At 42.6% G+C, this 13,773-nt stretch overlaps 1 protein-coding gene across 20 annotated transcripts in view; it reads right to left on the reverse strand.

Annotated features, from left to right (window-relative positions):
* The window catches only part of CADPS (calcium dependent secretion activator), a 477,472-nt gene that overhangs the window by 243,552 nt on the left and 220,147 nt on the right, over positions 1–13,773 (reverse strand). For all 20 annotated transcript variants that reach the window (XM_036869030.1, XM_036869050.1, XM_036869049.1 and 17 more), the window contains exons 5-6: positions 6,540–6,773; positions 1,445–1,566 (exon numbers count right to left, since the gene is read on the reverse strand). In XM_036869030.1, the coding sequence (XP_036724925.1) occupies positions 1,445–1,566; positions 6,540–6,773 (356 nt within the window). The remainder of the gene's footprint in view (positions 1–1,444; positions 1,567–6,539; positions 6,774–13,773) is intronic.

Below are 13,773 nucleotides of genomic sequence, written 5' to 3' on the forward strand. Positions count from 1 at the left end.
TTGTTAATTTCACCCAGATCTGAGCATCTGAGGCCTTTGCCTATTCATGCAAAGAACAACTTGAAGGCATACAATGCCCTCAGATTTTTCTCTAGTCAGGGAAACATTCAGTGCTTTCTTTGAACTATTTTGTTTGAACATCCTGGTACGTTATTCCTGTTCTGCCAAACAGCTCGTAGTGCTTTGAGGGAAGAGAGGCAGTGAGCTGCCGTTAGGGGTTATCCTTTTTATGACTTTCTTCTGAATTAACAACAATAAAAAAAGATGCTCATTAGCCTCGGCTGCTTTAATTGAGATAGAAAAGAAAAGGAGAGAGGCAGTGGGGAGGGAGGAAAGAGAGTGGTGACCTCTCAAGAATTTTTGCAGCCTGAGAGTCTACTGACTCTCATCATCATCGCTCCTGGGAACCAATGCAATAGAATACTAGCTGGTCTCCTGCATCGACTCCGGCCTTCTCCACTGCAGTCAGAGTGATCTTCTCAGAACACATATCTAATCATACATGCCCATCCTTCCTCTCCGGGGCCTAGCAAGTTCCTTCATGGTGTGGCCCCTTCCTGCCTCACTGGCAGCTTATGGCATACCTCGTTCTCTGGACTCCAGCCCCACTGGCCTTCTTTCAATGCCTCCTTGCCACAGGGTCTCTGCTGACCACAGGGCCTTTGCACAAGCTGACTCTGCCTGGAATGTTCTTTCTACTCCCAACCCCTTTGCTCAACTTTTAAATATTAGACCAAATGTCTTAGAACTCCTCAAGAAGGCCTACTCCGACTCTGTCTCCACAAATTGGCTCAGGTCCCCCTGCTGTCTCCTCACAAAGCACTCTTTCTTTCTCAGCATTTATATCTATTTGTAACTATAAATTTGTGCAATTATGTTTCTGCTCCCCCACTCACCTATAAGCTCTGTGGGGCAACAACAGGGACTATTTTCCTTTCCACTGTTCAACAGCACCCTGTACACAGGCACAGTGAGCATTTGACAAATATGTGTTGACCTAACAAATTAATAGATTGTGCCTAATGTAGCATACTGCTTTGCTGATATAGTCATAACTGTGGCACAGAGAAAGATTTTGATAAAAAACTGTACATACCATAAACCAAATATTATTTGGTAAATATAATGAAAACAGATTTCTATCAAACTCTCCTACACATCCTGTTGAAGCCTGCAGGTTGTGACTAAACTCTCTGAGGTGATACATAGAGCCTCCGGAAAGGAGGCTGTGTCTTAAATTTCCTTCTGTTCTCCTCTCTGAAGGAGTTGGAAACCTTATTAAGGCTGCCAAATAAAAATGTAGTCAAGTCATTTTGTTTGGAAAATAAACAAGGTGTATGTCTCATATAACCTGCTGGGGAAACCAAACCTTTAATCTGCAGTTGGCCAAAATGGTGCCAATGAGAAGAATCTGGAAGACGAACCACGGAGAAACATAACTTACGTTGGTTTTGAAGCCTCGGCCTGGTCAGTCTGTAGTTTCTCTCCTCCTTCCACCTCCATCGTGCAATATACAATGCGATTTGGAGCTAAGGATTTGAGGCCTTGGACTTCCATGATCACCACCTGGAAACAGAGTCACACACAGCAGAGGTTATTGCCAAAGTCTATGGGCAGCATCACCCGGGGAAAATATATACATAAGAAGTTACAAAAAACCCAACAGGTATCTGATGGTTTCTATCAGGTTTCTACCAGCCATGCTGGGACAAGTCCAGCATGAAGATACAATTCTTCATAGTGTATCTCATTGCCTTGCAGATGGAAAGACAAGGTTCACTAACTCAGATGCTCATAGGAGCTAGACAGGTTATATGAAACGGGCTACTCTTTTCTGTGTTAAACACATAGGATGGGGACTTCCCTGGTGGCACAGGGCTTAAGAATCCACCTGCCAATGCAGGGGACATGGGTTCGAGCCCTGGTCCAGGAAGATCTCACATGCCGCGGAGCAACTAAGCCCGTGCACCACAACTACTGAGCCTGCACTCTAGAGCCCATGAGCCACAACTACTGAGCCTGTGTGCCACAACTATGAAGCCCGTATGCCTACAGCCCATGCTCTGCAACAAGAGAAGCCACCGCAAGGAGAAGCCTGTGCGCCCGCAACAAACAGTAGCCCCCACTCGTCGCAACTAGAGAAAGCCTGCGCGCAGCAACAAAGACCCAACACAGCCATAAATAAATAAATAAATAAATAAATAAAAATTAAAAACACACACACACATAAGATGATTTTTCATTTCCACAAGAAATAGACTCTCCTATTAAAAAATATATATATAGTCTAGCTTTTAACTCAGAACGTGATGGACACATAGGCCAAGGAATTCACTTTCCTCTTTACAATAAAATAAGTGATAACACAAGTGGTAAGATAAAGGGCAAGTACCATTTAGCATGAGAGTCAGAGATACAATAGGGAGTAGTGGGGACTGTGGCAAATGGGAGCACTCCATTTAAAGGGAGCAGTTGCTACTCAGTTGCAGCCCATTGTTGCCTTGTTTTACCCCAGTCCAGAGTTGCCAAATACTACAATTTCTCCTACTGGGGAATGGAAATCTGAATCAGAATCAAAGTCAGAAATCTGATTTTGAAATTTTGACAATAATTTTAAAGGGGAGAAATAAAATACACAAACTCTGTGCAGGCCAACATTGTTGGGTCAAAAAAAAAAAAAGCCTGCAGTTGCATACTCTCTGTCTAGACTGAGGGAAAAGGCTGGTGTTTCGATGGAACAAGTTATATCATTTACAATTCCTGGCATTTCCCACCACTACCCTCAAACTCCATTCAATCACCTGCTATTTTCATATTTAGTGGTAGGTGCTGCCACTCATCAGAGAGAAGGGAGAAGAGAGGAGAGGAGGGGACAGAGGAGAGGAGAGGACAGAGACATTGATTTAAAAATCGGAAACAAATGACTCACAATCAGAGATCTCTAAAGACCAAGGTATATTAAAAAAAAAATTACTGGATTGTACTCCAAAAGAGGTAATGGCATTACACAAGGAGAAGGATGTGGGTGTGCAAAAAATGTATGCTTTTTAATGGGCTTGATGCAAGGAAGTACAATAGGGCTGGCACTGAATCAGGATTCACAAGTCAGTTTTGCTGCTTAATAGCCCAGGGGTTCTCAAACTTAGTGTGAATCAGAATCATCTGGAGCGCTGGTTAAACCAGACACGGCTGGGCTTCACCTCCCGAGTTGCTGACAAGCAGGTCTGGGGTGGAGCCCAAGACTTTTCATTTTTTTTCTTTTTTAAAAAAATTGTGTTGGAGTATAGTTGATTTACAATGTTGTGTTACTTTCAGGTGTACAGCGAAGTGATTCAGTTGTACATATACATATATTCATTCCTTTCCAGATTCTTTTCTCATATAGGTTATCCCAGAATATTGAGTAGAGTTCCCTGTGCTATACAGTAGGTCCTTGTTGGTTATCTGTGTTATACAGAGTAGTGTGTGTATGTAAGACTTTTCATTTCTAACCATTTCCCTGATGATGTGGATATTGATGCTGCTGATCCAGAAGCCAGTGTACTACTCATGTGATGTTGGGCAGATCTTGACCTTGAAGTCACTGCATTTTTCTTTCAAATCTCCTGAGCCTCAGTTTCCTCATCTGTATAGTGGGGATAATGATACGTGTTCTCTCTCTCTCCATGGCCGTTGTGTGAGGATCATATGAGATGATGTATGTAATTGAAATTTTTACACTGGGTGGAAAGAACCATCAAATGAAAAGAAATGAGAGGCACTGGAGAAAGACTACAATTTTTAGAATTTTAAAGATGAGTTCAAATCCCGAATCTGCATTCTCACTAGCTGTGTCATCATTTGCAAGGTTCTTAACCACTCCAAGGCTTTGTTTCCACATCTGCAAATGCCTTGAAAGATTGTTCTGAGGATTCACTGAGTGAATGACGGTGAAGGATTCTACAAATACCTATTATTTTTCATCAGAGCACTCCACCCACCCAGGGCCATGTCACTTGTAATCCTGGACCTCGGTTCTCTCACTCCAGGTAACTATTCTCTGCTGTCCCTTCTAGCCATGCAATTCTGTCATTACATAAAATATGTCTTGTACCAACCTGCAGATTCAGACCTAGTCTGCCCTGATGCTATGACAGGCCTCTCTCTCTCTCTTTTTACCCCCCTAACTGTGTCTGCCAAAACACATTCACAAAGAGATACTCAATGCCTTTTGCTGTCTGGTTTAGCATGATGTGCAATTTAGTGTTCTAATTAAACAGTATTTGGGAACCCTAGGGCATTTCATTCGGTACTTGTACTTACAAGTTACAGCCTGTTTGAATCATGTACATCTGGGAGTATGGTTGGGGATTCACCCACATCTATATTTTTTAGATAATCAGCTGTGTAATATTGAGTACTGATGAAGAATTAGAAAATTGAAGATTTAAAAGCTTCATGAAAATCAATAAACCACTTTCCCCCCCACCTTTCAGTAGGAAGACAAGAGTCGGTAGGGAATAAATTGCCACCTTTAATTGCCAATAATCAAATTCAAAGACACCTAAGAAAAAGCATTCAGTATCTCAGGTGGCAGTATTAAAAAAAAAAAAAAGAAAGGAAATTTCTGTGAAATTACACTGATGATTTTTTCACACACCAAGTGCTCTATATTTAATTGAATACTGTCTCTTCCACCTGCAAAATACATGTTGAAAACCCTGTAATGTGACTATCTCAATATGAACTGAGCACAGTAAAACAAATTACCTGCAGTTAATTCGCAGCAAGCCTTAATGATGTTCTCAAATATTAATTTAGTCTTTACAAATTTTAATTAAATCTATAGAAATCTGATCTATTCTCTTGGCTTCCCTAAATGTTGGATTATCATAAAATCTTTTTGGGGTTTTGAGCTTTCATATGCTACGAATGGTTCTCAAACTTTGGAGTGTGTAGGAAGTACCTGGGCAGCTTATTAAAATGCACATTCCAGGGCTATACTCCGCCTAGAGCTTTTATTCCTGACAATTTTATTGAGGCATATTTTACATATCATATAATTCACACATTTCAAGTACACAATACAGTGATTTAGGGACTTCCCTGGTGGCGCAGTGGTTAACACTCCACGCTCCCAACGCAGGGGGACTGGGTTCGATCCCTGGTCAAGGAACTAGATCCCACATGCATGCCGCAACTAAGAGTTCACATGCTACAACTAAGGAGGCCACGTGCCGCAACTATGGAGCTGGCGAGCTGCAACTAAGGAGGCCACGTGCCGCAACTAAGGAGCCTGCAAGCCACACCTAAGGAGTCCGCCTGCTGCAACTAAGACCTGGTGCAACCAAATAAATAAATAAATATTAAAATAAATAAATAAATTTACTAGGTTGTAGAAACCATCATCATAAATCAGTTTCAGAACAGTTTTATCTCCCCCAGTAAGGTCCCTTATGCCCGTTTCTACCTCCTGCCCCAGGCAACACTAACCTACTTTCTGTTTCTGGATATTTACCTTTTCTGGACATTTCATATCAATGGAATCAAACAATATGTGGCCTCTTGTGTCTGGCTTCTTTCACTAAGCATAATGTTTTGGAGGTTCATCTAAATTAAAGCATGTATCAGTAGCTTGTTTCTTTTAATTGGTGAAGAGTATTCTATCATATGGATGAACCACATTTTGCCCTTTCACCAGCTGATAGACATTTAGGTCGTTTCCATTTTGGGCTATAATGAATAATGCTGCTATAAACATTTGCAAGCAAGTCTTTGTGGTGACGTGTTTTCATCTCTCTTGGGTAGATATCTAACAGTGGAATTGCTGGATCACATGTTAATTTTATGTTTATCTTTTTGAGAAACCACCAAACTGTTTTCTAAAGTGACCGCACCATTTTATATTCTCATCCTCTAGAGCTCTGGGTCAACAGTTCTGGGTGGTGCAGGAAATGTGCATATTGAACGAGTTTTCAATAATTCTGATGTAGTTAGATCAGATCTACTCCTTAGATTATATGTATGATAAACAAACATGTGAGTAAAAGTTACAGAGAAATACTGACATGTTGAGCCTTCTGCCACAATTCTGGCCAAAATGGGTTCTTTCTTGGGGTGATGAGACAAACTAAAAGAGTCTCCACTGCAACAAGGGACTCTCTAATGGGGCAGCCAGAAGGAGAGAGAATGGGAGAGAAAATGGACAACCCACCATGAAATGATGCTAGATTGCTTTTTTCGTAACACAGGTTGCCAAAATGTTAAACTTTCTAAATTGCACAAGGTATTTACAAAACCCTTAAGCACTGCTTTAAGTTGGGGAGAGTAATCCAACATTAAATTTAGTAAGTGGTTCTTAGGACTACATTTCCTAAGGAAAAGTATGGTCTCCTGGAGATGGGAAATTACTTGCCGATTAGCTGAGCTATGCTTAGCAAGCTGTTATTTTAATAACTGCTCCTGGGGTGCAAGGAGGAAAACAAGCTGATTGTGATGCATCTCATCACCTATGTCCTGCCTGCGATGCCAGGAAACTTTCAAGGGTCTAGGGCTTTTACCTCCAGGGAGAAAGATAACACGACGTCTGACTTGGAGAGCTGGTTCTCACTCTCCTCACCCATGTCGATGATGGAAGCGTTGTGGCTGCGTTTGAGTTTCTGAAGCTTGAACTCGCCGCCTTTGGAAACTGGCATGCTCTCCAAATTAGCCATGAGCAGGTTGACGGATGACTTCAGCTCTTCAATGTACATGTTTTCCATTTCTTTGGATACAAACTTGGGAAATTTGCGTTCCTTGTAAAGAAAGAGAAAGGAATGAGCAGAGGAGTAAACACAGTCCAGAGCTCTGCTGACATCTACCACTAGTGACATTTGCCCAGATACTGTGGCATCGTGCTAGAAAAATGTTCAGCTGGGTTGAGTAGACAGCTGCCTGCCTTCTAGTTATTTATAATCTCTAACAGGTAAGAAACACATACATAAACATATAGTAAGAAAGACGCAAATGTTTTATTATAGTTCTATTCCCCCCCTCCATGTTTTCTCCAGCAAATTTGATCTATGGAAAGAAAAATGGGGTGATGTTCTTCAAATCCGGTCTCAATTCAAACAGTTTTTCTTTTTAGCAAAATGCAGCCAGTTGTTTTTAAGCTGAGGAGACAGAAAAGCACCCTATTTCTGGATATCTATAGAGATTTTCTCACATGAATAATTCAAAAGGAGCTCATTTGAGATGTTTCAAACACAGCCTGTGGCTATTTCTAAGAAGAATAGTTAACTGTTTTGAAGAAAAATTGAAAAAAAATTAATGAAGTGATGAAAAACATGATCAAAATTCCTTAGAAGAGAAGATAAAGCAATTCAGTATCAGAACTGAACTCTATATTTTTTCATTTCGTAAGAGTTCAGTTGTAATGGCAACATGCTTTAGCCAAATTTATACCTCTGAGTTGTCCAGGTGCCTCAGATGAATAGAGTTTGGATCAATCACCTTCTGAAAGAATCATTTCCCACTTGAAACATGAACGTGCTCTCTGCAGCCCAGCTCCATAAATGAGCAGGTGAGTGGCAAATCAAATCAGTGTGACTTTTTTTTTTTTTTTGCAAGTGACAGAAAAATCCACTTGAACTGGCTTAAACAATGAAGGAATGTATAGGTTTGAAAATGTCCTAGGGTAGAACCAGCTTCAGGCAAGACTGGAGTCAGGAGTCAGATAATATCATATAACTGAGTTTTTCCTCCAAAACTTGATTTGGGTTTTTCTGGGCTGGCTTCATGCTCAGTCTGGCCCCTTCTAATGTGACAAAAAGATTGCTAAACATCTGTACCTCACAACACCACATCACACTATCTAAAGGAAGAGAGAACATCTCCTCCTGTAATGCTCACAGAAGATGGAGGATATTTTATCTCAGAATCCTCACCTGAAGTCTGACTTATGTGCATACCCTGAACCAGTTTCCATGGCCAGTGATGTCATGTTGAACTGCTTAGGCCGGAGTTATTTCCTCTGTCCCTGTGGCTCAGGGTAGAACTCCACCTGGGTCACACGGAACATGAATTGGTTTGCCAATTCTGGGTGGCAGAAAAATAAGACGTCTAATGTGTGGGCGCCTGACTTAAAGTCATCCAGCTAATTCTACTAAGTGGCCAGCAATCAACTGGATTTAATCTCTCAAGCAATTGAGCTGAGAGATATTGAGATTGCGATTAGTGGTGAAACTGCAACAGTAAGATCATAAAGATAGACTCTTGGGTGGTTGCCATATTGTCCATATTGGACCAACTGAAAGCAGAGTAAGAACTTGACAAAGAGTGAGAAAGAGATGGGGAGATAGAGGGGGGAGAGAGACTGTGAGAGGGAGGAAGGAAGGAGGGAGGGAGGAGGGAAGGAAGAGGAGAGGAGAGAAGAGGCTATTTAGAGTCACAGAAAGGAGCTTTGACTTCTATTGGTTTTCTAATTCTAAGAAAGCCAAGTTATTCCTCTTGCACTTTAGATCCCTGAGATTCTCTTATTTTCCTTTCAATACTCAAGACCCATATCTTCGAAACTTTTGCACAGTGGGCTGGCTTTTTATCATTCTTGGGCTCAATCAGAGGACAAATGTGAGCCTCAAAAATGTGGGTATCCTTTATGACAAAGGCCCTAGGCTGCTGGGCCATCATCACTTAGAAAAATATTTACTGCCACCCAAACTGTGCCTGGCACAGTGTTAGGCATGGGGAGATCATGATGAAAGGATGTGAACTGTTCCAGAGCTTACAGCTAGTAGACAGAAAGATCTTTAAGGAAACGTCAAGGTAGATGCTTGATGGAAGTAGATGAGAAGTGATCTCTTCCTGAGAGAATCAGGGGTGGCTTTCCGGAGGAGGTGACCCTTAGGCTGAGAGTCTGATGGATGAGGAAGAGTTTGACACTGGGTTGAGTTGGCTGAGACAGGACCACTTTTATTTGCTCTTTTCTGAGAAAAACGTAATAGGCAACCACGAATCCAAGAAGGTCTATATAACTGCATGTGGTCACAAAATACTTCCCCATCTTCTTTTGAACATGGTCCTTCTAACAAGTGAAGAGAAGAATGCGATAAGTTAATTGATGTTAAAGGCTGCCAAGCAGCACAGGTTACATACTAACAGCCTGAAGGCTGGGACACTGATCTATCTCTTTCCTCCTTGTACTGGGGCCCAAACCTTATAACTATATGGGATATTGGAGGAGCTGGGTAACTGTATCTTTGATTTTACTGGCAGCTGCTGGCTCTGCAGTTGCCATGGAGATGGAAAGAAAAACCATTGTGTTTGTGAAGTGGGTTCTCTCCTGCCAATCAGCCTTACTACCAAGTGCGGTCCCTTCATCACACCCATCTTTGGGACTCACTCAAGGCCTTTTAACTCCACAGTCTTGAAATTTTGGAAGAAGACCCAGTGATTACAGACACCACAACTCTGGCCCAAAGCTGGCATCCACCAAACTTTTTGCAGGAGAATATTGGAAAAATCCAAAGAATGACCATTCCTCCCAGAACTTGGATAGTTCCTAATGACATCATAAAAAGAGGCTTATAAAACTGAAGTCTGGGGCTTCCCTGGTGGCGCAGTGGTTGAGAATCTGCCTGCCAATGCAGGGGACACGGGTTCGAGCCCTGGTCTGGGAAGATCCCATATGCCGCGGAGCAACTGGGCCCGTGAGCCACAGCTACTGAGCCTGCGCGTCTGGAGCCTGTGCTCTGCAATAGGAGAGGCCGCGATAGTGAGAGGCCTGCGCACCGCGATGAAGAGTGGCTCCCGCTTGCCGCAACTGGAAAAAGCCCTCGCACAGAAACGAAGATCCAACACAGCCAAATAAATAAATAAATAAATAAATATTAAAAAAAAAAAAAAAAAAAAAAAAAAAAAACTGAAGTCTGGGGACTTCCCTGGTGGTGCAGGGCTTAAGAATCCATCTGCCAATGCAGGGGACATGGGTTCAATCCCTGGTCCAGGAAGATCCCTCATGCTGCGGAGCAACTAAGCCTGTGAACCACAACTACTGAGCCTTCGCTCTAGAGCCCTCGAGCCACAACTACTGAAGCCCACGCGCCTAGAGCCCGTACTCTGCAACAAGAGAAGCCACCGCAATGAGAAGCCCGCACACCGCAACGAAGAGTAGCCCCTGCTCGTCACAACTAGAGAAAGCCCGTGCGTAGCAATGAAGACAAAAATATATATATGTAATAAATAAAAATAAATTAAAAAAAAAAACCACTGAAGTCTGCAAGGGAAAACAAGGCCATTTTTCTGCTCTGAGTACTTAAGCCTTGAGAAGGAATAGCATTCTGTCAATCTAGGCTGAGGTTCTAAAGGGGTCTTCAACGGCAGCCCCACTATAAACACATTTCAAAAGCAGCCTCACAGACACTAGAAGGCATTTTGGGCACAGGTATTATAGTAATAGTTTCCTGGATTGGTCCTTTTACTCAAAGCTGTCCTTAAGTGGCTTAGTTTTACTTCCTCAGCTTTTATGAATTAGATGGGCTTCCTTTTCCTTGAATGAACGCCCTTGGCATTTAGATTTTTCTTTGAACTCAGATTCCCCTGGGTTCTTAGCTGCCTGACAAAGGCCAGAGTCAGGGAGATGCTCCCTACACACATTCTTGCAGGCAAAAAATTGAACTAAATTTCTACCATGTGCTTGGACACAGGGTAGATGCCAGGTACAACAACATTCATTTGTAAGCTGGGGGTGGTATCATTCTCTGGTAGGAGAGGATTCCACTTTCATCTGATTGTTGGCAATGTATGGAGCAGAACTTTTCCATCAGGGAAATATTTGGATGTCATTTCTCTCCTAGGCATATCATCAGTATCTGCAATGGGACCGTGGTATGAGATGGTCATTTTGCTTCTGCAGAGAATATGGTTTAAATGGCAACTCCCCACTGAAATGAGAGATTGAAAAAACAATGGTGTTTCACTCCCAGAAATAGAGACCTCCGCCTCTATTATAAAAGCTGTAGTATTTGTCTTATATAATCAGCTTAAGAATTTTGGAATTTTACCCAAAATGTGGCCAAAAGAACTGGCAAATATCACGGCAGCACTAATGCCACAAGCTGCCTGTTTAAGCTCCAATGTCAACTTCTAATCACACAATTTAAATAACTTAGGCTTAATTCCTGGGTGAAATTTGGGGACTCTTCAACGTCAACACGAGAGGATTTGGGAAAATGTTTGAGCAGGGATTAAGAAGTCTTTTCTACCAGATTTTAAAAAATTCAGATCTCTTCATGGAGCTTTTAAGGCAGCGTGTCTGATGTTCACAGTGAGGGCTCACACAGCCGTCTCTGATGATTCGTTGGATGCTGGTGTGACTGAACTGATAGATTACAGGGTAGGGTTGCGGGTAGAGGAAAGTCACCTTGCACTTGCCTCCCTTCTCTCCCAGGAAGAAAGGACAAACATTTGTCTTTTGCAAGCACGTGAGGATAAGAATGCTGCTGGCGGAACCACCGAGGTCCCCACCACCTCTTTCCCAGATGCCAAGGAAATCAAAGTGGAAGGGATTCAGAATTCCAGGAGCCCATTCTGCCTGCTGCTTTTGCTTCATTTGGGCTTCTGGATAAACTGAAGGGAATGCACAGCAAATTTTCGTGCAAGAGAGAAAGCAGTTTCCTGGAGGGGCAACCGTCAGGGAGGGAGGAGCTGGGGGCAGTCTTGTCCTGGTGTAACTTCCTGCCTGTCATCTGACTACTCAAAAGAAAGAACGTGAAACTTGGAATTAAAGCACTCAGATTTCTACTTACTAGCTGGGTGAACTTTGATACGTCACTTAAACTCTTTGATGTGCCTAAACTGCGGAGAATCGTCGTTAACTCGCAGGATCATTTGTCACAGGTCTAAATGAGAGTTTACGTGAATTGCAGAGCCAGTGCAAATTAATAAAGGACTGATTAGCAGAGAGAGAGGTCAGGATGCAGAAAGGTGAAGGCTTGGGTGAAGGGCATGTTGGATCTTTGGATTGGGGCGATGGGGAAATGAGGCTCTATGTTTGGGAAGGCATTTTGTAATGGTAGTGTGCATACTGGTTAAGAGAGAAGGTTCTGGTCAGTGAATGAGCTTGGCCAAGGCCTCCAATGTCTGTGCTTCAGACTCCTCTATGACATGGGGATACTAGGAGCACCTTTCTCATAAAGTTGTTGGAGGATTAAGTAGGCTCTCAAATGTAAAATGCTTAGAAGAGAGTTGGGCATAGTAAACACCGCATAAGCAACAGTTATTTTGTACACATCTTCGAGGGGCTCCCAATTCATAATGATCACCCCACCCAGAGCCCTACCTTGTCGGTACCACCCTCTCCCTCAGTGATGTATCTCTAGCATCCACGTGTTCACTGAGACCCTCACCCCCTTTCCACGGTGGACTGATCGATTGCTCTAGGGGTTGGCCCTTGAACTAAGCGGGGCCAATCAGAAGCCTGACTCTTGAAATTGTGAATGTGAGGGGGTAGTGAGAAAAGCGGAAAGAGGAAATTGGGAGAAAGATTTGAGAGAGAGGTCGACTGGCTGAATGGTTTCCTATTTGGCCATCCTGGAAACACGGAGAACTGTGGAATAGCCATGTTTCCCATCTGAGAAGCAAAGAAAGATGGTTTGCAGAGAAAGAAGGAATAATGAATGGGACACACAGACTCAAGGGAAGGGGGAAAGTCCTGATCACTTGGTGGCCCCTGGCTCCACTCCCTTCCTAGGTCTTGGCTGTACCTTGCCCATGGGCTCTGTGAGACATTCCTTGATCCCTAGAATCAATCCCCTCTTTTAAAAGCTTCCTTGAGTTGGTGCTTCTAATTTGCAATCAAGACACTCTACCCATCTTATAATTCAGAGAACACAGTGAATTATGTATGATGGATGACATCTATCTCCAGGAATTTCTGGTTATGATATTTACAGGAGCTGATGTTCAGCCATATGGGTTGAATTGCACACCCTCAATAAAATTCACTGTGATGCTACAAATAGAAAAATCAGGGCATGCTAAAAGAAGATAAGCATGGGTGCTTTGTTTCAATATCTTTTCAGGAACTAGCCTGTATCTGAGAACTTGATATTTAATTTTTAGTAGATGAGATACTTCTCACTCTTCCTCAGTATTAGCCAGGCTGGTTTAAGCAGAAGTAGAATTTCCTTTTCTTGGAATCCAACTAAACTGAAGGAAAAGCAGTTACACAGTTGACGGTCAGGAAGAAGTAGATCCAGTGGTTTGAACACCCCGAGGATCTCAGTATATTCTGTCTGTTTATCTTTGTATGTATGTTGGCTTCACTCTTTTATCTTCTTTCCCCTACTTTGAAGAATTGAACATGGCTGCAGACATCTTTCTACCACTACAAGACACAGCTCTGTTGGCCTACAGTCCACAGGTTCCAGTGAAGGGGTTCACTGGTTTAGTTGCATCCATTTCTGGACCAATCACTAATGGCCGGGGCAGGCTGGGAGATGTGATTGGTTCCACTTGGGTGAGGAGTCCACTTCCAGGACCAAGTAACTGTGGCAAGGGGGCCACTGGCATTAATGAATATTGCAAAAGAAGACAGTCAATTTCCAGGAGAACAGGAGATAGTAGTGTGCAGATTCTCATAGAAATCCTCCTGAATGTTTAAATATACCCTCCATATACTTTGACATATACCCTCCATATACTTTGACCAAGATTTACTTTAGTTGCCTATTTCATTGTCCAAGAAAGTCTAGTTCTAAGTTGTCAATAACATCCTATTTGGTATCAAACTACCCAGTGGTGTGGGCCAAGGGAGAG

The sequence above is a fragment of the Balaenoptera musculus genome, chromosome 11 (genome assembly GCF_009873245.2).
Source record: "Balaenoptera musculus isolate JJ_BM4_2016_0621 chromosome 11, mBalMus1.pri.v3, whole genome shotgun sequence".
NCBI classification, from domain to species: domain Eukaryota; kingdom Metazoa; phylum Chordata; class Mammalia; order Artiodactyla; family Balaenopteridae; genus Balaenoptera; species Balaenoptera musculus.